At 41.1% G+C, this 27,073-nt stretch overlaps 1 protein-coding gene across 1 annotated transcript in view; it reads left to right on the plus strand.

Moving 5' to 3' along the window:
* Positions 1–27,073, plus strand: part of IQCH (IQ motif containing H) — a 167,035-nt gene that overhangs the window by 129,528 nt on the left and 10,434 nt on the right. Inside the window, exons 13-14 of the mRNA XM_036736582.1 lie at positions 10,378–10,514; positions 18,762–18,786. Coding sequence (XP_036592477.1) covers positions 10,378–10,514; positions 18,762–18,786 — 162 coding nt within the window. The remainder of the gene's footprint in view (positions 1–10,377; positions 10,515–18,761; positions 18,787–27,073) is intronic.

The raw sequence follows: 27,073 nt of genomic DNA on the forward strand, positions 1-27,073 counted from the left end.
TTAATACAAACGAAGAATCCCCAGAAGTGATCGCACTATTCCAGATCCTCACTGCATATTACCATAAGGCTAGAGCCAATGACCATATTTTTTACATAATTATAACTTCTAATTATGCAAATTCAAATATGTGTGACCATTTCAGGGGATTCCATATTTGCACTCATTGGGACCCGGTCATTCTGAGAAGAGATCCATAGGTTTCACTAGACTGCCAAAGGGATGTCTGACACAAAAAGGGTTAAGAATCCCTTCAGAATAATCCCTTCGTTTTACCAGTGAGGGTCCTAGATGTCACCAATGAGGTGTTATAACTTTCCCTACATCACCTTGCCTTGAACATGGTAGATGCCTAACAAATGCTTGTGGGATTAAATTGGACTCTGCCTCTAAACCTGGCACTCAGTACCTCTCCTAGAACCTTCTTGTTGTTCTTGTTGTGGTTGTTGCATCGTTTGAGTCATGCCTGACCCTTTGTGACCCTACTTGAGGTTTTCTTGGCAAAGATACTGGAGTGGTTTGCCATTTCCTTCTCCAACTCATTTTACAGATGAGGAAGCTGAAGCAAATGGGGTTAAGTGACTTGCCCAGGGTCACACAGCTATAAGTATCTGAGGCCAGATTTGAACTCGGGTCTTCCTGACTCCAGGCCTGGCAGTCTATCCACTGAGCCTCCTAGCTGCCCGAGAGTCCTGATCCACACCTGTTTTCTTTAAAGCTAGTTCTTATATTTCACGCATGGAGTAAACTTTTCTCCCCACCAGCCGTAGCAGCCTCAGTCTACATGGTAGACTTAAAGACTGTTTTCTTGCTCTCTAGATTTTGATTGGGGCCCCCTAACTACTTGCTTAAAGGTTGGCTATGATTTCAGATTCTCGTCTTCCTCTCCACTACAGCTGCCCAATCTGCCGTCCCAGCTCTATTGATTCCGCCCGTTGCTATGCATACCAAAAAACTTATCAATGAAGCAGAAATGGGTTTTCCTGGCACGTCTCCAGGAGCCCAAAAGGAAGCCAGAGAGTGGCCACCACTCTGACCATGCTCCTTTCTCTCCCAGGTTAAGGCCTTGGTGGGAATCTCCTTAGAATTCTAGTTCAGTTTTCAAAGCAAATAAGCGTAGATTGTTTCAGGGAGACAAAAAATGCTATCCCTAATCAGTCAGTTAATTAACAGGGTTTCAATAGGGTCTACACACGGTGTCCTATAAGGAATACGATGAACTAAAGGATTGTAGGTAATTAGAGGGGAAAGGTTGACAGTAATGTTTGTCCCAAGATGTGTTGACCACAGCTGACCTTTGACTATGCGTGTTTATGCATGAGACAGTCGCTGTCCTCATGGAGCTTATAGCCTACCTGGGGAAACTTAACCTGCAAACATGAAGCATTTAGAGAGCAGTTACATCTCCCTAAGCTGGATGGGTCTCTGTTCTACATGACTTCAGTATAATGAGTATCATATTTCTTGTCTTCTCAATGGGTGGGGGAAGGGTAGAAGGAGGGAGACAATTTGGAGCTGAAAATAAAAATAAATTTTTAAAAAATATATAAATAAGTAAATTAGATGGGTCTGAATCTTAAATGCAACAGGAGTTCCAAGAAAAGAGTAGTCAATACAGATCTTCAGTGACCAGAAAGGCTTCATGGATAGACAGCATGACTTCATGAAGGATGGATAAATTTGGATTAGGAGAGAGGGGGAGGGGAAGGCTTTCTGGGATAGAACAATCAGATGATATGGTTCCCCACCCTCTCACAAAAGAAACAACCATTTCAGAAACTAAGTATTTTTAATGTGGATTTTGTTTATATTTTTCTCATTCCACACAAGAAGAAGCTCTCTCTGTAAGGAATATGAATAGAAAACCAAGCCTGGAGGAGAATCCTTTGAAATGCTTTAGAGAAGGTCCGTGAATTGACATGAAGAGTCCTAGTTTTCTAGAAAGTTAAGAAGGGGGAAGAAAAACATTCTTCTTGCTAAATGTAGAAAGGAAAGATGATTTTCTGGGCACTGGACTGAGAGTCAGGAACCTTGGCTCGGAGTCACTTACAAGCTGTGTGACTTTGGGCATATTCCTTAACTTCTCTGTCCTGTAGTTTGTTGCTGTGCAGCCGGGGTTTTCTTTCTTGGCAGGGATACTGGAGTGGCTTGCCATTTCCTTCTCCAGCTCATTTTACCTATGAGGAAACTGAGGCAAACAGAGTTAAGTGACCTGACCAGGGTCATACAGCTAGTAAGGGTCTGAGGCCAGATTTGAACTCAGGTCTTCCTGTCTCCATGCCTGATGCTCTATCCACTGCTTCACTTAGCTGCTCTTCAGTTTCCTTACCCATAAACTGTAAGCAGTAATACTTGTACAACCCGCTTCACATAGAAATGTGAGCTGCTATTTTTGCAATTGTACTCTGATTCTATAAGTACATCTCACAAAAGGGTTGAAAACACTGGAATCTTAAGAACTCAATCAGTCCTACTGAGACCCCTGCTGTGCCCAGCCCTGTGCTAGGTGATTTGCCCAATGTCACCCAGAAGGCTTACCTTACATAGGCCCAGAAGGGTCTGTGTGCTTCATGGAGGTGGTAGGTATCTTATTAAAGAATTAGGTTTAGAGATATACTAAAGTCCAATACATGGGCAGTAAACAAGCCAGCTTTATTTTTATAAATTTTTTCTTTGAGGGGGGGAGGCAGGGCAATTGGGGTTAAGTGACTTGCCCAAGGTCACACAGCTAGTAAGTGTGTCAAGTGTCTGAGACCAGATTTGGACTCAGGTCTTCCTGATTCCAGGGCTGATGCGCTACTCACTGAGCCACCTGGCTGTCCCCAATAAAGTCAACTTTATTGAAGGAACATACTAATGGTAAGGCAGCCAGTCAGAAAGGGTGGAAACAGGTCTGTCTTGCTGGTAAGAGACTGGGTGGAGTTAGGTACCTCAGTGGAATGGGGTACCCAAATAGAGCGAAGCACCTCAAACCAGTAAAGTCTTGGCGGGGGGTGGTTAGAGTTTCTTAGCCAGGTTGAGGACCAGGCATTGGAAGAAGGGAGTGAAGAACTTGGACCTGGGACCTAGTGCTGATAGGGATGGGGTAGGGAGGGTGGTGAGACTCCTGGGCAATTGGCAGCTAGTTGTCATTCAGTCCCTTTGTTACTGGGAAAGTTGCTGTATCGCTGCTCTTACTCTGATGGGGGGTACTCAGGACATTTGAGCTTGCTCAGTGTTTCTTTGTTCAGTGGAGGGGGGGGGGGAGCGGCGGGGGAGAGGAGACTACTGGGCTTAAGCTGGGCCTGAAGGATGAATGGGAAGGGGATGGAAAACAGAAGGGCATTTCCAGCAAAGGAAACATCAGCTGACCTGGGGTGCTGATTGAAGAGAAGTGTTTATCCTTTATGTAGATTTATGGGCCTGGTAGAAAGCTTGATAGACTCAGAGTCCAAAAGACCTGGATTCAAATCTCAACTCAAACATCCACTAGTTATGTGAACCTGAGCAAGTAATTTAATCTCTCTATGTCTATATACGTAAAAATGGGCATGATAATAGATATTGCCACCTGCAATTGGACAGGTAGGTGGTACAGCAGATAGAGCGCCAGTCCTGGAGTTAGGAAGACCTGAGTTCAAATCTTACCTCAGACACTTACTAGCTGTGTGACCCTGGGCAAGTCATTTAACCCTGTTTACCTCAGCTTCCTCCTCTGTAAAATGACTTGGACAAGGAAATGGCAAACCACTCCAGTATCTTTGCCAAGAAAACCCCCAAATGGGGTCATGAAGAATCAGACCCAAAGATTTAATAAATGATTTTTCATTCATTTATTCAGTCATTCACCCAACTCATAGGGCTGGTGTGAGGATCAAGAAATATAATCTGTGTAAAGCACTTTGCAAACTTTAAAGCCTTATGTAGAGGCTAACCTCTAATGTTGTAGCAACTGTTATTTTGGTGATTACAGTAGAGAAAATCAGTCTTTGGTCAGATCAGGGAAATAAACAAGAGACTTTTCCCAGAGGATAGCCCTTCCTAACCTGGCCCCTCCTGACCTTTCCAGTCGTCTTAGACCTTTCTTCCCTTTGCTCACCCTACAATCCAAGGAGTCTGGCCTCCCCCCGTTCTTTGAACAAGATATTCCATCTGATTCTAAGTGAGTGTTTTCACTGACTGTCCCTCATTCCTATCTCTCTGTCTCTCTCTCTCTCTGTCTCTCTCTCTGTCTCTCTCTCTCTCCCCATCTCTCTGCCTCTCTGTCTCTGTCTTTCTCCTCATCTGTCTTCCTTGGCTTCCTTCGAGTCTCAGCAAAAGTCCTGCCTTCTGCAAAAAGCCTTTTTTGGTTCTCCTTAATCTTTTAGGGCCTTCTGTCTGAAACTGTCTCCAATTTTATCCCATACATAGCTCACTTGTACATCATTGTTTGTCTATGGTCTCCCCTATTGGGCTGTGAGCTTCTTGAGAGCAGAGACTGGTTTTTGCCTTTCTTTGTATCTCCAGAGATTAACCCAGGGCCTTGAACATAGTAAGCACTTAATAAATGCTTGTTGATTTGAGATTAGAATCTCAGCAAAGTGGCTCATACCAACTAGGCCAGGCCCCCCCAAAACACACTTCTGATGAAAAAGTCAGCTTAGCTGATGCAGAGTCCCTCAGCAATGACTGGCACCAACATTGCAGTGGAATGGTAGGGTAGGAGGGAACTCTTCTACCCCCCCTCATCACTGAACACTCTTCAGATGGTCCATCCAGTCTGTCCTTTCCCACAGAACTTGGCCAAACTCTTTACTTGAAATCAGATACAATACAAATAAGAAGAAGAATATCTTGAACCTGGGTTTGACTCTATTGCATAGGTCAAGTTGACTGTATTCCATATAATATGACATGAGAAACACTAAAAGACTCATTTGCCTGTGAATATTTTGAGCTCCAACCTCCCATGGGCTTAAAAATGACTGTTACTAGATTATTTCAAATATGTCTAAAAATTTACATTTTAATAGGAGCCCTTACACTGACATTGTCTCCAGAAGGTCCCTGTTAAAATACAAATACTTCATCTGGGGAGGAGCAACTCATTACATGACATTAACACATTAGCATTCTGTCAGTTCTAGATATAGAGAAAAAGAGTCCCCAGGATACAGGGCCAAAAAAAAAAAACAAACCAAAATGGGGGAAGGGATAAGGGTAGGAAAAATTTGGAGGAGTATGGGGCACTGCCCAAAGAAAGTGTGTGAGGTGGTATGGTGTGAGACCCTAGCAGCAAATGAGCAGCTAAAAGACACTGGGCAAGGGAGTGGGGATTCAGAAAGGAAAAGCTGCTGACCCCACATGTCCCCATAATTCACAATTATGCCTAAAACAAATGCTAACAATCCACAAAATCTCTACTGGGAAGTAGAGATTCTGTATAAAAGTCCCATTTTCACTGTGGGCTCATAGTGCCCCATTTCCACATTCTACAAGGCTGGAGGGGGGAGACTGGAAATTGCTGCATTCACCTCTGCCTCCAGCTCTTACACTCCATCATCACTTCCATATCTGTAGTGTTTCAAGGTTCACAGAACACTTCTCCTCGTAACAACCCTCTTAAGTAGGTGAAACAATCGTGCTCTCTCTTTTATAGACACAGAAGCTGAAATCCAGGTAAAGTGACTTGCCCAGGGTCACACAACTCATATACATCAGAGACAGGGCTTGAAACTAGGTCTTTCTGACTCCAAAACTGGTCTTCTCTCCACTAGGAAACATGGCCTCTAAATGCACTCATCTGTGTTTGCTGATTGTAGTGTTAGCTTTTCTTCTCACTCAAGCACTGAGCAGTTCTATCTGTCAGATCCTCCTAGCAGTCAGGCCAGTAAGCTAAGGGCAGCTGCTCCATTTGGATATTACCACAAGGTGACCCTATGGGTCAAAAGGTCTTGAAATCAGAAAGCCAGAGAGGACCCCTGAATCCTATAGAAATGGCCCCATGGCAATGGAAACAAATGCCTGCAAAAGCCTTTCACCCCACGAGGCCAAGGTGACTGTTTCACTGATTTAGTTCAGACTACGTGCCTCAAGGCAAGTGGTGCTGACTCATGAGCATCCCATGAATAGTCTGGTGGTTGTGCAGACACAGCAGTTATGACACAGGCTTCTTTTACATGATCATATCTTAAGTCTAGAGCAAGAAGAGCACCTTATGTAGCATCCAGTTCAACTGCTTCATTTAATGAGGAGAAAACTGAGGCCTAGAGAGGCCTAACTGTTGTTGTTCATCCCTCATTCTCAAAGAGGACCATGACATTGGGAAGGTGATGTCATGACTTGCAAGTGAACTGGATTTAAGTGAGGGAGGGCTGTGCAAAGTCACTAGCCTCACTTTCTCCTCCGGAGTGACCAGATATAGATCCTAACAACTGGAGATGGCCCCGATGCAGTGGGAAACCTTGGCCTTTTTAAGCTAAGGTCTTTTCTAGGTCTCAGTTTGTCTGAGGCAATGCCCATTCAGTGATTAGGGCTAGGTAAGACAAGAGGCAAAGAATAGCCTCTTTTACCTGGTCAAAAAAATCAGTCTTAGAGGAAAAGACCCTCAGGGTTTCTGGCCAAAACAGAAACAATTGCTATTTACCTCACGCTCACTCGGAACCTTCTGAGCCCAAACAATGACCCAATGAGGCTTGGGCTGGGACCTATTGTTGGCCAGCTAGAATGCTTTGGTTTAAAACATGGTCCTTATAAAAAAATCTAGCTAGTAAACCCCAAGATGTCTTTCGAGGTATAAAGTGACTTACGCTTACTTTTAGGAAGTAGAAATAGGATTTGAACCTAGGTCCTCTGGGTCTAAATGCAGCCTGCTTTCCAGAGGACCACAATTCTACTCATTGGATAATTCCAATAAAACCCCAAAACCTTGCTCTTGATGGAAGGATTATGAACATTTCATTATCATTGCTAAGTGGCTTTGCTTAGGTGGTCTATACCAGGGCTGTCCAACCTCTGGTTTTTATTGAAACAATAGACAATATATTTTGATTTGCCATTTTAGTGAGAGCTCTGCGGTAGCTCGGCTTCCTTTACTAAAGCATTTATGTAAATTTCTATGCTTGTAGGCGGGCAGCATAAATCACACTAAGGCTACATGTGGCTCACTGGCTGCATTTTTGGACAGCCCTGGTCTATACTGATGGCATGTTGAATTTCCAAATGGAAATGATGAAGAAAAGGTTTACGATTTCCTTTCTGTTTAGTTTTTGTTATGATTTGATGAAAGACGATGTGGTATAATGGAAAGATGAGGCTTAGTAGCAAGAGACCAAGGTTCTCATCCCAGTACTCTGTGACCTTTGGCAAGTCACTTAACGTGGAGTTCATAGAAAAGCCTTAATTTCCTTATCTATGAAATAGGATTTATAGTAATACCCCTCCCCACCATCCCCACCTGACTGGGCTGGGGGCAGGGAGAGGGTATTTTTGTGAAGATCAGAAGAAATCAGAGTCTAAAAATGCTTTGGGGGGAAAAAAGCATCAGAGTGCTAGGCAAATATGAAATGAATGTAAAATTAATGTGCAGTAATGAAAAGGTGAATCATCCCTAAAATAACGTGCTTTGCAGTCGACCCAAGTGCTCGTCAGGAAAAGAACCTTACCCTCATCAAGCACATTACAAAGTTTGACCAGATTCTCAGAAAATTTCATGCCTTATAAGAATGGAAAGTTCACTTTATTCTGAAGGGGAAGTAGCTGTCCCCACCTGATTTGCATTTTACACAGTGCAGCAGGAAATATTTAAGTTGACAAATAGGATATTTAATACTGCAACAGATATTTGGCAGTTAGTTTTTAACAATTGTTACAAATGTGATTTATTTGCTATTATAAAAAGGGCATTACTATGTGAATATGACTCGGAAATTAGCTCCAGTTTAGCAAGAGGCCTTGACTGCCTGACCTCTTAATATCCTTATAATGATGCCATTTACCATTCAATGCTTAGTCAAGTCACTCACTGCTAGATTTGTTTTAAAGGAGGCCACTGTAGGGCAGAGGCGTTATGTGTGTTAACATACCGCCTTGGTGGGTTAGGCACATGCTCTACCGGTCTTTTAACAGAAAAAAAAAAGGGGGGGGGCTTAATCAAGTCCTTTATGAAAATGTGTTAGTTCTGATTTCCTACAGTGAGAACACATTATTACTAATTACAGCCTACTCCAGCTAGAACATACCTCACATTTTCTCCGTAAGACGCTTCCCAGGGTAGGCTGAGCCACTGAGTACCACAAACAAGCCAGCTTTCGACCATCTAGTGACAGCAGCTTTTTCATTTCAACCAAAGATAGTCCTTGGTAGGAGAGGCTTCTTGCAAAGGCCACAGCATCAGTGCCAGTGCCAGTGTGGTTGCTGTTGTTCGTCCTCTGTTTTTGAAGAAGACCGGTGACCTCATGGGGTGAGGTCTTGACTGGTGAGTGAGAGTTGTACAAAGTCTACTAATGGAGGAATGAGGACTGGCCTTCACAGCCTCACCCTTGAGCTACTAAGTCTCAGTATAGAATTGAAGATGGCTCTCCTCAGTAAACCCCCAACCAAAGCCACTCAGTGATACTGACAACAGTAGTTTATGGGGTCCCAGAATCTTAGACGTAGAGATAGAAAGGACCTCAGACACCAGCAAGTTCAATCTCCTCGTTTTGTAAGTGAGGGAAGAGAGGTCCAAAGGTAAGTGTCAAAGGTGGGATTTGAACCCAGGTCCTCTGACCTCAGAGACAATGTTCTCAGAGGGAGGTAAAGGCGTAGCACAGGATCACAATATAGACTTAGAAGTGGAAGGGATTGTAAAGGTCATTGAGACCATCTCCCTTGTTCTGTTGGTGTCGTTCAGTCATTTCAGTCATGTCTGACTCATTGTGACCCCATTTGGGGTTTTCTTTCTTGGCAGAGACACTGGAGGGGTTTGCCGTTTTCTTTTCCAGCTCATTTTACAGATGAGGAAACTGAGGCAAACAGGGTTAAGTGACTTGGCCAGGATCACATGGCTAGTAAGGGTCTGAGGCCAATTTGAACTCAGGAAGATGAACCTTCCTGACTGCAGGCCTGGTGCTTTATCCACTGTGCCATACACAGAGGAGGAAACAGAGGCACAGAGTGGTTGAGTGACTAGCCCGGGGTCACACTAGTGACCCTAGGAAGTGTTTGAAGTAGGATTAGAATCCAAATCTTTCTGACTCCAGAACTAGTATTCTGCTATGTCAGAGAAGTGATAGTATACTTTGTGTCAGGTGATCCTTATAAGAAACCTGAGAGATAGGTGGTACAATTCTCCCCATTTTATAGCTTAGGAAACTGAGTCTCAGAAAAAAGGAAGTGGTTGGCTCAAGGTCACATAGCCAGTAAGTGGCTTAGATAGGACTTGGATCCAGGTCTTCCTCTTCCAGGTGTCACTGGCATTCCAAAACAAATGGCTGATTTGCCCAAAGATAGAATATGGGATTTTATGGGTATGATTAATTAAATAATAGTCTAGATTAATAGAGTATTAGTCCTGTTGCCCCACTTTACAGATGAGAAACTGATTCCCAGAGAGCTTACTCAGCTTAAAGCAGCAAAGCTAACTAGTGGCAGATGGTATGCATTTGTGGACTTTTCAAAGTGCTTTCACTTGAACTTCACAAAAGGCCTTTGGGGAAAGTAGTTCAGATATCATTCCCCTTTGACACAGGAGGAAACTGAGGTTCAGAGTGGTAGAGAGACTTGCCTAGGGTCACACAACTCATTAATAGCAATGCTGACACAAAAAAATTAGGCACCAGACCTTCTGACTCGGAGTCTTGTACTTTCATTTTTTGGCATATTGAAATTCTTGGAGCGTATGGCCCTTTTCTTTTCCAGTAGCCAGCCACACCATGACCAGAAGGACAGGAGGTTCAGTTCTGTTCTTTTCTCCAGCAGGGGGTGAGCACTTTGTCACAGCAATTCATTATTTGCATCAGGCCCTCCTCCTTCCTTCAGTCCATTTCGCTTCCCTACCCCCACCCCCCAAATTCCCCAAAGTTCATTTTTACTCAATTTTCTCAACAGAATCGAGAAATTCCTTTGCCTTGTTCATTTTAGAAATGTTCAGCCATGAGCAGAAAAATCAAAGACTACCTCAGCCTTCCTGAATTTAGTTAACTCTTCTCAAATAAGGTAATAGCACAGTTGGGTCGATTTTCTCTGCCCGGTTATTCGCACTCCTGTAACTGCAGTGATCATCTTGACTGTTCTGATTAGGGGTTTATGGCAGCTCCATCACTCAATTGAATGATGTAGAAATAGAAGCAAAAGGTATCTGCTCCATTAAAGTCACATTCCCGCCCCACCCCCCTTTCTTTTGCTGGTCTCATTTTTTTTTCTTCTTGTTTCGATTAGATATGGGCAACGGACCTTGAACTTCTTTATAGTGACCAGCTTTCCTTGACACAGCTCACCTTGTATGTGACCAGAGGAAATCTGAATTTCAGTTCTAGTGTCTTAGAAGTGGCACCCTCTGTAAAGAAACTTAATAAGTCCCTCAGCCAGATCAAGGTAGAACCAGTAAGTATCAATCAACAGACCAGCATTTCCTGCATACCTACTGGATGTGCCCAGCTCTGTGCTACAGATGGAGGGGAGGGGGGTTTATGCAAAAATGAAAGAGACCCAATCCCTGCCTTCAGGGTTTGCTGTCCTATTGAGGAGATAAAAGAGACACACAAGAAAAGCTGACCAACCAATACTACTAGAATTAGAAGGGGAAAGGGTGACTGAGGGGAAAAAAAATCTTTGCAACAAGTTTCTCTGATAAGGTTCTTGTTTCTAAGATCTGTAAGGAAGTTATTCAAATTTATAAGAATGAGAGCTATTCCCAATTAATTGATAAATAGTCAAAGGATATGAACTGGTAATTTTCTAAGGAAGAAATCCCTCCTATTAAACAGCTATATGAAAAGTTGCTTAAACATACAAGTTAATGTGTGGTCAGTGCTGAAGGGGTGACAAAGATGCCAAGTGCCATCAGAGCTCTGTATGGGGAGTGGCTCTTATGAGCTAGATTTATTCAGAAGCCTTCACCGATGAGGTGAGACATGAGCTAAGCCTTGAAGGACAGGAAGAGGCAGAGAGGAGGAGTGGGAAGCATTTCAAATAGGGAAAGGAGGGGATGGTATGAGTCAACGTCATTGTCAACCAACCTTGTACGGGACCCTCCGGCCCTAAAAGCCACACCATGGCCAGAGCAACTCTACTCACCTTAGTAGCCTCCTGTCTATAATAGGTAAGATCATAGGTTTTAGAACTGGAGGAGGCCTTGGAGATCATCTAGTCTTCCCCCTCACTTAACAGATGAAGAATCGTGGGCCCCAGGAAGGGAAATGGCCAACCCAAGCCATTTACCGAAAGTCACAAAGCTAGTAAGTGGCAGAGCTGGGATTCACAGTTTTAACTCCAAACGTGTACTCTTTGCACAACTCCCAGGCCAAGCAATACACATCTTGGGAGTCTAAGTCTTGAGTATTTTTAATGGGGTGCCTAAGAGTAGTTTAACTGATTTCTTCCAACTTTAAAATTCTCGGATCTTTTTCTAAATCCCGTACCTGTGCCAGTTGTAGAGGAGCAATCGTAAAGTACTCATTGTTGACATCACCTGTATATCTAGTTAAGCCACTTAATAATAGTAACAATTGCTAGCATTTTCATGGTATGCAAAGTGATGTTTGCAAAGTGATTTCTATATTTTTACTACTTCGACCCTCACAGTAATTCCGAAGTATGTGCAATTCTTGTCACCATTTTACAAATGAGGAAACTGAGGCTAAAAGAGTATAAGTGACTTGCCCTGGATTATTCCACTAGGAAATGTCTGAGGCAGGATTTGAACTCAAATCTTCCTGACATCCATTGTTCAACTTAGTAGGAAAGATGCATTGTGTAGGAGAGATTCCTCATATGGCTATCCCTCTTCCTTCTAACCTCATACACTTCACTTGGTCACAGGGACTTTTAATCAATCATCAAGCATTTTTTAAGCACCTACTATGTACTAGGCACTAGAGATACAAAGACAAAAGTGAAAGTTCATACCTCAAGGATCTTGCATTTTAACAAAGAGAGATAGCATGAACACATGCACACATAAATATACATAAACACATAGGAAAACACACACAAAGTAGATACAGTGTAAACTTGGGGGAGGCAAGGAATCCTAGCTGGGGGGAACCAGGAGACCAGGAAAGACGGAGAAGAAGACAGAGCCTGAGCTGAGTCTTGAAGTAAACAAGGGATTCCAAGAGGCAGGGGTGGGGAGGGAGTCTGTTCCATGCATGGGGAGCACAGATACAGGAAATGGTGTGTCTAGTGTGAAGAGTAGCAAGGAGGCCAGTTTGGCCAGACCATAGACTTCATGGAGGGGAGGAAGGTATAATGAGACTGAGAGCATAATAGAGGTTCAGGTTGTAAAGAGCAAAATTTGACTAGGGACAAAGAAAGATGGTTCCATGATGAGCAAGCCCTGACTCCCTATAGAAAGTAGTTCCAGATCCCCATCTTCATAAAGGTCCACCGGGCTATTGGTCCTACAGTACTAAAGAAAAACGCAGAACTCAACCTCTTGTTGTTCTGGCCATGAGTTCCAGGATGGGACATCCCAATTCCATGCTATTACTAAAAGAATACTGCAGACGGGGTGGTTTTCAGTCAGCAACCCGCACTAAGTGACAATTTGCTGCTTTAAATATGTTGCTTCAGAGAAGTCTAGCCAAAAGCATATGTTGTGTTTTGGATGAGAGGCATGCTCAGTGGTTTCCCCCATTGTGCCTGTTGGCTTCCTTCCTAAATGCAGACAATACTGTGGAATTCTTCAGAGAGAGAGACAGAGTCTTGAAAATTTTACTTTACTGTGGACGTGTAAGAGGGAAAGCATTATGGTCCTGGATGGTCCAAAGGCCATATAATCCCAGAACAAAAGTGTGCCCATTGTTACTATAATCTAGTATGGAACTGAGTGTACTCTTGATTTTTAGAAAGACAAAAGTCTTAGGCTGGGTGTGGCTGGAAGTATGTGCTTATCTCTGTGTTCAGAAATACAGACATACACAGGTACACACAGGTACTTACACGTGTAGACAGATACACACTAGCCTGCATTTAAAACCAAAAAGAAATTTTATTAGAAAACTATGTGCAGATTGTCATTCCGCCTTTTGGAAAAGGAAGTTGTCATCCTCTGACTTCACAAGGCTCCATTGAAGAATACTATAAAAAGAGGAGTAAAGATAGAATGTTTATGAAAGTACAAAAGATTTCAGAACTCATAAAGTACTTCTGACTTGGAGAGGCATTTTGCATAAGGAACAAAACAAAAATCCAAACTTTTTTCTTCCTGTACTCACAGGAGAGATATTGTCCCTTTCCCACCCTAAAGAAGGTGTTGAGAAATTATAATTTAAAGGTTAATGAGCTCCTGATCTAGTGTTCTTGTCAAGCAACCACTTTGAGGAGAAAGAGTAAATTGGATATGATTAGTCCCAGAAGTACATGTTTTAAAAATGAAAAGTAATCAAGTAGCAACTTTTTTAATTAAAATTCTGTCAGAATTAGCATAAATTGTCATCTTTTCCTCTCAGTTTTTACCTAGCCATTCTCCTTCTGACTTCTCCTTCCTGGGTTTTCAAGGAGTAGTAACAAGGACTGTTTTGGAAAACATCTTAAAATAACTCAAGACATTCATAAGCATTTTAACAGCATATGATCTGTAATGAATGATTAAGTAAAACCTTTTGTGTTAAATTATGATGTTAATAATGATTCTGTCTCTTTTAATTTATTATGAATTCTCAAATGCTCCGGGTTTGATTTTGATAAAATGGAACAACAACGGAGTTTATGCAATGACTTTATTTTTAGAAATCCTTCTTTGAAAGAACAAATTTCCTAGATACTGCTGCTACTGTAATTATGTACAAAACCAATCACTCATTATAGTTAGGATACATTATCTTCTAGACAGATGAGGCTAAATAAGCAACACATTAATAATTCAGAGTGCAGTTCATTATGCATGTGGATGCATGCTTTGTAACCAAAATAAGCACCTCATCAGCCTTGTGCCAACCCTTAAACAATAGTTCTGTGTTATTGCAGCCCCATTCAAGTTTACGCTTGTTAAACTGCTACTTGGATTATTTTATCAAACATTCATTTATTTGTGGTCCCTTACTGCAGAGAACAGATTTTGGAAGCTCCTTTTTTCAGTTAATGATTTGAGCAATGGGTGTTATTAATTCTCAGAATATTATAAACATGATTAATTCTCAGGCAGAGATTTATTACACAAGGATTTCAACTATGTCAACTTAAATACATCACTGTCAAAACAAGTATCATGGAGAAAATGGAATGCACTCTGCACTTCCAGTCCTCAAGCTCAGAAGGAAATCGATTTAAATTATGGCTAAAGCAAAATTATATTCTCCAATGAAAAAGAGTGTTTTTAAGCTTCTTTTATTTAGCTATAAGAATTCTTGTTAAATTGTGATTTAGAAAGAAGATCGGACTTTGACCAAATATTGATCTGCCCTATCATTCATCTTCATTCTACATTTCTGTTTCTTTCCTTTTGGAAGTGTGGTATAGTGAAAATTGTGATCAAGAATTGTAATTGTAGTATCGTATCAGGAATTGTAATCAGGAAAGATGAGGATTTAAATCCCAGCTATGGCACTTACTCACTAGGTAACAATGAGCAAGTCACTTAACCTCTCCTAGCCTCAGTTTCCTAATGTGTAAAATGGAGAGATTAATCATTGTTCTACCGATCTCACTGCGTTGTGAAGAAAGCCCCACATAAATACTAAAGTACATAGAAATGTGAGATATTATTATTTGGACTTGATTTTTGGACTTTAGTTCCTTATTAAAATTTAAGTACCCTCAGGAAGAATCATATCTTAAACTATTAGCAGCTCATTTACCAGCTAACCTCTTTGCAAATACAGGTATGGAAAAAAGGAGAAGGATTTGAGGTAAGGATGTAGGTACACCAGGAAGAAGAACAGGGACACTGAGGGAGGAATGAAAAAGTGGCAAAGACAAACTTTATGTGCTCCATCACTTTACAGAGGGCCCTTCCAGCCCAGACTACGCAAAGACATTGGTCTGCTGTGTGACCTTGAGTGAGTCTTATAACTACTTGGTCTCAGTCCTTCAACCACCAAATACCCACAGCACATCCCAGAGCAATCATGAAGACTGTTTAATGAATGAACTTTGGCATAATGTTTTTCATGATGGAAATCACAGAAATGCCTAGTAGAAATCAGACTAGCTCTCTTGGCATGCACCCCCAGTCTATTCACAAGGCTATCTTCATAGACTATAGGTATCTTCACTACAAGGACATCTAACACATAGAGAATTATACCCAGGATGAGAATCAGCCCTTTAGGACAAATTAGAGGTGTAGCCAGGCACATTTGGTTTGAAAATATTCCAAGAGGGTAAGTAGGTATGTCAAATGTCTTAGGCAATTGATTTTAGAACCTTTACATCAAGGGTTCTTAACCTAGAATCCACAGATTCCCAAAGAATCCATTTGGATGAGAAAAAATTAAATCTTTATTTTCACTAACCTTTTGTTTCCTTGAAATCCTGTGTATATTATTTTAGGCAGTGTCCACAGTCTTTACCAAACTGCCAAAAAGGTCCATTATATACACACAAAAAAGCTTAAGAACCCCTGTTTCATAGGAATCATCTCCTTTGCAGGAGTTATAATATGGAAAGGAAGTCCCAATTCTTTATTGAAGTCAAAGCTCATACAGAATCTTAAAATCATAGAATTTCAGAGCTAGGTAGGATGTTGGAAATCAGTTAATTCAGCATCTCATTTTACTAGTACAGAAACCAAGGCAGAGAAAAGTGAAGTCATTGGACAAGTTAGTAGCAGAACCAGGACTAAAACCCAAGAGCATTTTTCATTATAGCATCTCCTTCAAAATACAAATCATACAAAATAGCAAATCTAAATGTAGCCACTATCAAGCATGGGAAGAACCATTATTTATCTGTTATGTGAAATAATACTCGAAAATGCAAAAAGTAAGCTCTTGTACCTGTTTCTTGAAAAACTTGTGGGTTTCTACAGGGCTGAAAATTCCTTTCCCTGAAGTAGAGAAGGAACAGTCCTCCCCATGAGCACTCTACTCCCCCTCTTCATCCATTACAGAGAAGGTTGTGTGTAGCCCTGGAAAGTCTGCTGGGAACAGAGCAGTGGCCAGGGATTCTCTGCCATATCACTCCTCCACGCATGCCTAAAAAACATCAATGCCGACGGTGGTGTAGATGCCACAAGCTCACAGATATTTCTGGGGAAGTATGTGGGAGAGATCCTGCAGAAGACAGAGCAGGCCCTGGCACCTACAGGGACAATTAGCTATGATATGTAATGTTAATATGGATTCTCAACTCAACCTTAAAAATCAAACTTGATTTTTCATCCTTCACTGATATTGATTGCCTACTGTAGGCAGAAGGTGAAGTATGCAAACCAAACACTTAATTCTCTTTCTGGCCAAAAAGAGTTTGACCATATTTTTGTTTTCCTTTCCAAAAAGAATGGTCCATATTTGTGAAACCATTGACTTTAGATGGTACAATTATCTTTGTCATCTGCTCTGTCGGGTTCAATATAAGCTAGACCTAAGTTTTCCTCTTTGCTCCTGACATTTAAATGCTTTTAATGGAGAGACTTCTGGAATCTCAGGATCACAGCTCTAGAGAAACCCCAGAGGTTATCTAGTCCAGTCTTCTTAATTTTATAGAAAAGGAAACTGAGACCCAGAGATGTTAAAGGATTTGCCCAAGGTCACACAGGTATTAATCCTCAGAGGTGGGATTTGAACTCAGGTCCTCTAACTACAGAGCCAGTGTTCTCTCCACTGTATCATGATTCTAGAATTGAGAAACTCAGAGCTGGAAGGGACTCTAGCCCTCATCAAACTTAATTCCCTCTGTTTACAGCTGGGGAAACTAAGACCTCAGGAGAGGGCATAGCACACCTATAGACAAGGTAGTTAAGAGTTAAAAATGTACCACTCACTAATGAGTTCAAGATTCTTGATGGTTTTGATATTTATGTGACTTAGATGATTTCCAAGGTCCCTTCTCTTCCTAAATCTGTGGCCATAGGATCAGTGCTGCTCTAGGAAGAAAATCATCATCACCATGGACCTCATCAGATATTTCTCACCTGCTCACTGCAAGGCCTTGTTTTTGACAGCAGGGATAAGGATTAGTGGCTGTGATAAGAAGACACATCTGTAGTGCTTTCACCCAATAGTGTGATTTCCTGTTATTTTACATACTAGCATACTTTATAGTGTTTATAGTGCTTTAAAGTTTCCCAAACACTCTCCTCATGACAACCCTGTGAAGTAGGCCAGGCAAGTATAATTATACTCCATTTCACAGAGGGGCAAAGTGAAGTTCAGAAAAGTTATGGGACCTGCCCATGACCACATGCCTTTCATAAATATGAGAGCCAAGATTTAATAAACTCTACAGATTTCTCCTGACTCCAAGTCTGATGTCCTTTCCCTTACACCACATTGCTTTCTATATGCCATGACTCTTACCCTCAAGGAATTTCTCATCTAGTTGGGGAGGCAAAACATATACATAGACAGACAACTAATAAGGCAGCAGGAAAGAAACCAAGTGTTTGATAAAATGTATGGTAGAGATAATAAGGGTCTTAGAAGAAGCAGGGCTCCCTGAGGGCTGGAGTGTTCCAGTATGGATTTGTGGAGACAGAAGGATTTGAGCTAGGCCTTGCTAGATGGTTAAGAATCAGACAAAGAGAAGATCATGCAAACCAAAGGAAATGGGGATGTTTTGGCTCTAATTTCAAATTGCTTTCTTTTTGAAACACAATCACTACTTGTTTTTTAGAGGCTAGAATGACAACCCGTTTTCCATCAGGAAGACACCCAACGTGCTGTCAAGAATTACATCTACATGATCATAGGATTTAGTTCTGGAGGTCATCTAATTCACCTCTTTCAATTTACAGACAAGTACACTGAGGACCATGCTTCTTGGTCCCACAGCACAGACAAGACTGGAAGACTCTAATGGCTCACCTTCTCTGGAGCCATGGTACAGATTGTCCCAGCCAAGGGCCCACCTTCTTGTTTTCTTTGGCCTAGTCTCAGCTTTGTTAGTTTTTATACGATGGTGGCATAAGAGAAGTTTAGAAGACAAAAATAACCTTGGAATTATCTTGTGAATTCATGGTAATTACCATGCAATTACATGCTCAGTAACCACAATGGAATTCTAGAGTATTTACAGTTCACTTATATCTACAGATTGCTCTGGCTTCCGTGCCTTCATTTTTAAAGTGAGTGTGCTATGGGACAGTGCAGCTCAATGCCTCGGCCTGGTGGCCATTGTAGTTTGCATTGACTGAGAGGCAGAGCTGGTCTTGCTTCAATCCAAACTAAATCTAGACTACCTTAATTACCCCTTTGATGACCCTGGGTGAGTGCTGAAGAGTCAGTCTATCCCTTTGCAAGAGGTTGCTCATATCCTATGTATCCTTGCAATTCCATTACAGTAAACACTGATTGGAAGCCCCTAAATGATTTATCTGAATAGCAAATAAACCACAGGGGGGAAGGGGAAAGGGTGTCCAGTTTAGAAAGTCATACTGTATTCCCTGATATAATACTAAATAGTTTCTTTTATTCTTATAGTTAAAAAAATCCATTGACTAGATGCCTTTCTATCCTGGTAGAACCAGTTAGAACTTGTACTCCACTGACACAACTTTTGAGAACCTAGGGTCATCTCCACGATGGAACATTGCCAGAGGAATTTAATAGAGGAATAGGACTAACAACTGCTTGGAGTTGAATCACATTGGCTACACGTAGAGATATGTCTAGGGTCATGAGAGACTCAGAACAGAGAACCCCCTACCAGGATAGATAGATAGATAGATAGATATACTGATGAGAGCTAGGCTGGCCAAAGCACACAGAGGATTAGCTTTCATTAAAAGAACTCCAAAAAAACAAAACAAAACAAAAAAATGAGCAGAAATTAGAAAGTGCAATGAGAGGTGGAAATATTGCCTATGAAAACAATTTGGAGCACTGGACAGTGAGTCAGGAACCCTGGGTTCTCACCTTGGCTCTGCTTCTTAAAAACTCTGTGATCTTGAGGAATTCATTGACTCTTCTCTGGACTTCAGTTTTCTCATCTATCTGATGAGAAGTCTGGAATAGCTGTTCATTGATTCTCCTTCTAGTTCTAAGTGTCCAAGATTCTTAGCTGTCAAAGGGAAAATAAGGTATGAGAAACGGGTAAAAAAAAAATAACCTCCATGGGGGTGATGGGCCAGTGTTTAATATAGTGGTTGAAAATACACCACAGATCTCTTTAGCATTTGCTGTCAAGACCCACCCCTTCTCTACCTTCCACCATGGTTACCTTGGAGCCATGAGTACCTTTGGGTGCCTATTCCTTCCAGCACCTCAGAGTCACCTAAAACACAGTCTCTGCCTGCGGTTGGGATCCAAATGTTCCATACCAGAGGAATGACAATGACTGTGGCTATACATTCTGGTCTCCAGATTTATAGCTGTCATAAACTTCGGTATCATGATAACTGATTCTTATGAAACATTTACATTTTATTAATCACTATACGTCTCATGATAAAGAGAGCCTAGCATCATGCATAGACCCAGGAAGACTTGGGTCTAAGTCCCACATTGGCTCTCTGACCCTGGGCAAATCACTTGACCTTTCATGCTCTAGGCAACCCTCCACAACTATAAGTAGTAAAGAAGGTGCCAATCTGAATTGATAGAAATACTTTCCTCACCCAGAAGTTCCCTATATCAATGAAATCACAGGCCCAACCCCTGTCCCTATTTCAAGAGCACTTAGTGAGGCAAGTAATACAACTATTATTATCCCAATTCTATAAATAAAAAAAAACTGAGGTCCAATGAAATTCAAGGTCACACATCTACTTCTTCTGACTCCAAATTCATTGTTCACCCTACCACAACACAGCTTCCAAGAACAGACCACATCTGATTTCCAGAAGAAATTAAATCAAGTCTGTTGGGGGCACATTGAAAGAGGCTGACAAGCTGCCAGATTCCTAATACTTAATTTTGTTAGTGGTTATATTTTAGATACTTTCAGGAAATATTAAAGACTGTTCAGGCCTTACAATAACTGAACTCTTTGGCAGGCTTCCCACTGGTATCAACAAGAGATACACAAAGGACGATAGCAAAAGAAATGTCCTAAACTCTCCATGAAGGAGCACACAATAGTCTTGCTTTATGCTCACATTCTCATACCTAATTACGTGGTCTTTTCCAGCTTGCTACATCTATTCGCTATGCAGTGATGTCCACCAACGTGATGCACAGCAACCTCTCCCTAGTCTTCCACAGTGTTTTCCTCCAGATGTGTAAGGCCCATGGCATAGGATACGATGTGGAGGTATGACTAGTGAAAGTTAGCCAGTACCAGTTGGGATAAAAATGTCACCTGCTGAAGCCAATTCAACCCATTTTATCATCTGGGGAAAATATCTCCACTGGTCCTTCATAGGTTTTCATGATTTTCAGAGGTATCTATCCTTCCCACTGCAGCACCCTTATTTTGGGCTCCCTGCTTGCGTAACCAGCAGGGTTGTGGTTAAGTGTTCTTTCCTCTATTTGCATGCACATCTAATGATGCCCATATACCTCAGCAAACCAAATATTTCAATATAATTGACTGAATACAGAAAGAATGAATCAACCCAGACAGCTGCAGTTGGGATTAATTATTCCAAATACAGCACATAGCCCCTCTGGAATTAAAGTTTTATCCCCCAAATGATTGAACAGAAACACTTTTCCCTGTGCCCAGAAGGTACCTAAACTTAACTCTGTCTTTTATTAGCCTCAAGGTTATTCTACTCATTCTAGATTCCTCAGAGCAGGAAGGAATAATTTGAGGGACACTGTGAAGTTTCCTTGCTATCTCCACCCCACCAAAAGTCACTTTCCCTCTTATTTACTGATTATTGAAATCCTGTAATTCCTCGTTCAGTTTAAAAGATCTGGCCTCTGTTAAAATAAGATGCCTTAGGAAATTTGCACACTTGGGCCTCATCAGTCACCTCAGGGTGGTTTGAATTTATTGGATACTTGAAGTTATACTCTAAAGGAAAAAAGAGGAGAAAATGTAGAGGTGGTGCCTAGAGAGTAGATGCAAGAAGGTGCAGGGAGGGAGGCCTACGGGTTCCAAAGATGAACTTCAACTGCCTAACAATGTACTTGACCCTGAGGCAGATATATTAAAACTGGGTTCCCAGAGGAAAGTGGCGATAAAAGAAAAAAAGTGGAGTGGGATTAAAAAGCAGTTGGGAGAGAAGAAACAAAATTAAATAGCTAGCATTGATATAATGCTTTAAGGTTTACAAAGCCCTTTAAGTATGTTATCTCTTTAAATCCTTACAACAGCCTTGTGAAGTAGTAAGTACTATTACAGGTGAACAAATTGATGTTTGAAAGAGGTTAAGTGACCTCCCTGGGTTCACACAGGTAGTAAGTCTTCAAGGAAGGGATTTAAACTCAAGTCTTCTTGACTCCAGATCTTAACCAGTTCAGAAAGAGCCAGAGAAGGAAGAGGAGAAGGGGGGACAAGCTATAGGAGATGTGAAAATTATAAAAAGAAGAAGGAAAAGAAAGAACAATTAATGGACATTTCTGAAAGGAAGTAAGGGGAAAAAAACATTAAAAGAGAAAGAGATACTAAAATGGTACGATGATAAGGCTCTGGTACAAGAAATTTCCTTGTGGGTCACATGACAACTCAGAAGTACAATAGACCATCCATTTTTCCCTTCCTTAGAACCTTTCCCCACATATTAGATAAGCGCTTATGACCTCACACAGTGTCATCCCTTAGGAAAACCTATGAAGGGAGGTGGGGGTGGGGGTCTACTTTAAATGAAATGCTTCTTCTAGGTGTCTTTTTAGAACCATCATCATGTTAAGCCTTAGCTGTGTTTTCTTGCCCAAGTAACTAAGCCTCTCAGTCGCACCACCTACCCCACAGGGTTTGTTTGTTTGGTTTTTTTTTTAGTAAGAGTCAAATGTCATTATATACGTAAAACGCTTTGAAAACTTTACAATGCTATTTCACTGTGGGTTAATAATGACACTGATAAGAAACAGGAGCAACAAAAACATGGATGTAAATGTCACTATCTACAAATTGCAGATGAAAAAAAAGTTAAGTTTTAAGGAAACTAAAGAATTTCCCTAACATTGCAGAGTCAATCTGGGGTAGAGTTGGATCTGAAAGTGGTTGTGTGTGTGTGTGTGTGTGTATACATTTTTCTGTAACCTTGGCTATGCATGCTCTTCTTCATCCCTGGCCCCGTGCTGTTGCCTAGGAAACCCCTCCCCACTCAGCCATTGGCACTGCCCAGCTTTTTACCTGCTCTAACTCAGCTTTATCAGTATTGGCTTGAAGCTGAAAAAAGGCAAGATTATAGAGATCAAAACAAAATGTACAAGTCTAATCATGAACCTCCCCCATATAGGTATCAAAAAGGTAGTTGGATGCTTGGATTATGAGAGGTTTTTGGAGATGGAGGTACCTTTGCAGAAATACATGTGGCCCAATACCCACTGGATAGGGGAAGAAAGAAAAAAAATATCTAATGCCTTGTCCATTCAGATGGATGCAGAGGAGAAAATTAAATACGATGCAGTTACTCAACAGAGATAATCAAAAGACAAGGTCCTATATAGAAAGTACACTGATTAGGTTCCCAAGGAAGTTATGAATGCAGATAACCCAGACCTGGCAAGACCTGACAAAGAAACTATTGAAGAAATTACAGAAAGTGCACAAGGAGCCCTGTAGAGAAATCTGTGTCTCCAGAAAGTTGGTACAACTATTCCAGTTAGAATTGTCAATAAACTTGCCCTAGCTCAGTACATCTAGTATGCACTATCTCAGCAAGGAATGGCTTTTAATCCTGTAAGTAAGCAATGAGTTATTTGGCTGGTAGAAATATAAAAAGATCCAAAGGAGCCTCTAAGATTCAAAATGAATAAAAAGTAGCCAAGTTGTTAGCCATCTGTGTTAAGAGGCCTTGAATGAAAGGATGCAATTAAGTAATATCGGAAATGAATACAGAAATGGGCAGAATCCATAAGAGTCCATTTTCTCTCTATGAGATCATTTCCACTGCTTATAATATGCTGGTCTCATTCTTTTGAAGAAACATCAGGTGACTTTTCTTTTCAAAGCCTCAATCAAATAGCAATATGAACTTACAATTGACATGTTTGCTCTTGAAAAGTGAATTCATTGAGATTGGGTTCAGCCCTGGTAAGTTTTCATTTCTACCAACTAGATTGAAGCTACTACAATCCTCCCATTGATCCTTAAACTAAATGAACCCTATAATGGCTGCCAGGTAATGAAAAGAATCATGTTGGTATGTGTTGTGTTATGTGAATAGATAGACGAATGCTATAAATAAATGCGTGTGTGTGCACCAATGACTTCTGGGGCCAGGGTTGTACTCATCTCTGTAGGCAAATTTGTAGTCCCTTATGTGATGTCATTTGATGGTTCTTCTCTGCCCTCCTAAATGTCTGTCTCCCCTACCAGCTGTCATCATGCAGCTGTGTTGTAGTGACATTAACAGTGTCAAGGAATTGATTCGAATCTCAATGCTTCTTACTACCTGTGTAACATCCTGTGTTGCTTAGGGAAGTCACTGGATTTCTCTTGACCTTCAATTTCCTCACCTGTCAAATGAGATCTTTGAGCTCTGAGGTCTCATGCTGCTCTAGATCCTATGTTCCTATGCCTGAAGTTTCTCACTGAGTTAGAGTATTCAAGGCCTGGCAGAGATGCAGAAAAGACATTTCCCAAAATACTAGACTCAAAGCAGAAACACTCATTGGGAGAACCAGGATTTCTTTTTCCATGAGACTATGTGTGGCCACAAAACAGGTTGTTTGACGTATGAGAAATGGTGATCTCTGTAAGGTTCTTGACCATGACCATGTAGGGAAATAAAGTATCTAAAAACTCATGAGTTCTTTAGCCTCTTGGTACCTGGCAGAGCCAAGGACAATGAGCCATCCTGGCTGTGGAAAATATTACAACTATAACCATGAGCAGCAAGTAGCATCTAGGGTAAGCCAAGTCAGGCGCTATATTGGAGATGTAGACCAAGAAGCAGGCAAGCCACCAAATACAGATTGACACTCCAGCGAAGTCTTCATCTTCAACCCTGAGACCTGTCCTGGCGCACAAGGATCCTGCTGAGACTTTACCTAGGCCATCCCTATCAAAGCCATAAGTTTTGGCAGCACTTAAGTTGTGGATTTCTCTGAAGGAAAAGGGGAATGAAACTCTACTCTCTCAGGCTGTAAATAATGTTGTTTCTTTTTGCGTTACTATTCATTTCTGTATAGATTAAATGCTTTACTGTTTCAGTGCTGTCCCTTGTCTGGATCTGTTAGCCAAGCAAGTAACTGAATACCTAGACCTGAGTTAGCTAAGTTCCCAGTTTTCTAATTGGGTAAGGGAAAAGCAAGCCAGATAAGCAAATTCACCGTTTCTAAGATCGCCAGGCAACAAATAGTTCTCAAAAGAAAAATTGCACGCTCTTCAGAATCGTATGGAAGGTTGCTTCGAGTCACTAATAATTAGAGAAATACATATCAAAAGAGCTTGTAGGTTTTACCTCAAATCTAGAAAATTGGCAAAGATTACAAAAGATATAGTCAATGTGGAAGAGCTATGGAGAAACAATTATACTAGTATACCATTGGTAAAACAGTGAATTGATCTAATCATACTGGAAAACAATTTGGAGTTATTCTTAAAAAGTGACTAGGATATCCATACCTTTTGAGTCAGAGTTCCCGCTGCTGGCATATAACCCAAGGAGGTCCCAGACAGAAAGAAGGGTCCGAATACATCAAAATATTCACAGCCGTGGTTTTTACAGAAGCAAAGAACTGGAAACAAATAGATGCTCATTGATTGTGAAAGTGCTAAACAAATTGTGGCACATGAATATAATGGAATATTACTGCACCAACAACAAATATGAAGAATTCAGAGAAGCTTGGTAATATTTATATAACCAGAATCAAGAAAACAATATACACAGTGGCTACAACAATTTAAATGGAAAAAATAAAGGAACGAAACTGAATGCTGTGTGATTATAATAATCAAGAAGCTTGGCCTTAGCGAGAGCTGAAAAAATGTGCCTCCCTCCTTTCTTTGCAGAGGTGGGAAATTGTGGGTGTGGAATATTGAATATACTGTCAGATTGTTTGATATATTGGACAGTTTTGATTAGCTGATTTCTTTCTCATTTCAAAAATTCCTTGTTACAAGGGATGATGGCTCATCCATTCCTTTGTAGGGGATAAGGGATATATTCAGAAATAAAAGTGATATAAAAACATAAGATATCAATAAAATATTCAAAAAATTAAAAATCTACATGGTTTGACCTTAAGTACACAAGGGTCCACAGCTGGTTATAATTGTAAACTACCTGGAGTCTGTCCAGGATTAAGGCTGATGCTTTAAGTCAAGATTTTACTATATAGTTTAAAAATGTATCTGTTAACTCCCCTTCTAGCATGTAAGCTCCTTAGGAGTATGGCTGTTTTCTTTGTATCCTCAACACTAAGCACAGTGCCTGGCACATCATAGGCATTTAATAAATGTTTGGCGATTGAAAGTTACCTGTACTAGTACTGGAGGAATCCGGACTAGCCTCATTTCCTTTTATGCCAGTGTTACTAGATTGGCAGACTGGGAAATGTTATCGATGTCATTTAAACTAGATTTTAGCAAATGAGTAGCCAGTGCTGTTCCAGTTGTTGTGGAAAAGAAGCAGAGAGGTGGTCTAGAGCAAAAGTCTCCAACTTTTCGATTGCATCCCCACATCAGTTAAAAAAAAATTAGGCACACCCCTCTAATATATGTATCCTTTCCTATTTCCTAGTTATATTCACATATTCTTGTACTAAAATTTACACACAAAATAGACATCTTAAAAGGATGAGATAAAGATGAAATACTTAATCCTTGTCAGTGGGGAGCCACTGGAGTTTTTGAGTAAGGGAGAGAGTGGTTTAGGAAAATCACTTTGACAGCTGTGTGGGGGATGGATTAGAGAGGAGGGCAGAATTAAGTGTAAGAACAATTAGGTTATTGCAATAATTCATACATGATTTAGAATGAGTAGTTGAAAATGACACCAAGATAGCAAGCTTGGGTAACTGGAAAGATGGTGGTGCCCTTAACAGAAACAGGAAAGTGCAGAAGAAAGATGGATTTGAGAGGAAAGATAATGTCATAAAATCTGTGATACAAATTGCAAACCTCTGCAACTCACTCTGTCCCACCCAAAATGAAAAAGGGGTGGGGAGAAGAAGAGAGGCATGGCTCTTAAGCTCCTAGTCACTGCCCTAGATCCAAAGCCTACTCTCCTAAGCCTATCTTCAATGCCATGAGGTGATTTGAGGGAAAGGGGATGAGTATGTTGGTCAGATAGGAGGTGGGTTCCAATAACTGTATAACTGCAGCTGTGGGTGCCTGGGTAGAGATTAATTTATAAACTGCCTAAGGGCAAGATACATAGTGTAAAAGTAGGGATACGGGGAACTAGCACAGCAGACAGGAGGGATAGAGTAGGGGAAAGTTGGGGGATAAGAATAGGTTTGGCTTTGTTGGAAATAAACCCTGTGATTAGCTATCAGGAAGAGACTGGGGAGTGCTCATCTTCCCACTCTCTGATTGGTTGATCATATATCCTTCAGCATCAGGCCACACTCCTCTGGGGTTAGAACCTAGTCTCCACTTTGGAGACAACTGATCTAGATGACAGGGCAAGTGGATTCTGAATTGATTGAATGGCCGGCCCCAAAGACTGATGACCATTAATGGCTTGGTGTCAACTAGAAAGCACTTCTCTAGTTGAGTATTCCAAGGGCCCTGTGTTGTTATCAATGAA

Source organism: Trichosurus vulpecula, chromosome 8 (assembly GCF_011100635.1).
Source record: "Trichosurus vulpecula isolate mTriVul1 chromosome 8, mTriVul1.pri, whole genome shotgun sequence".
NCBI classification, from domain to species: Eukaryota; Metazoa; Chordata; class Mammalia; order Diprotodontia; family Phalangeridae; genus Trichosurus; species Trichosurus vulpecula.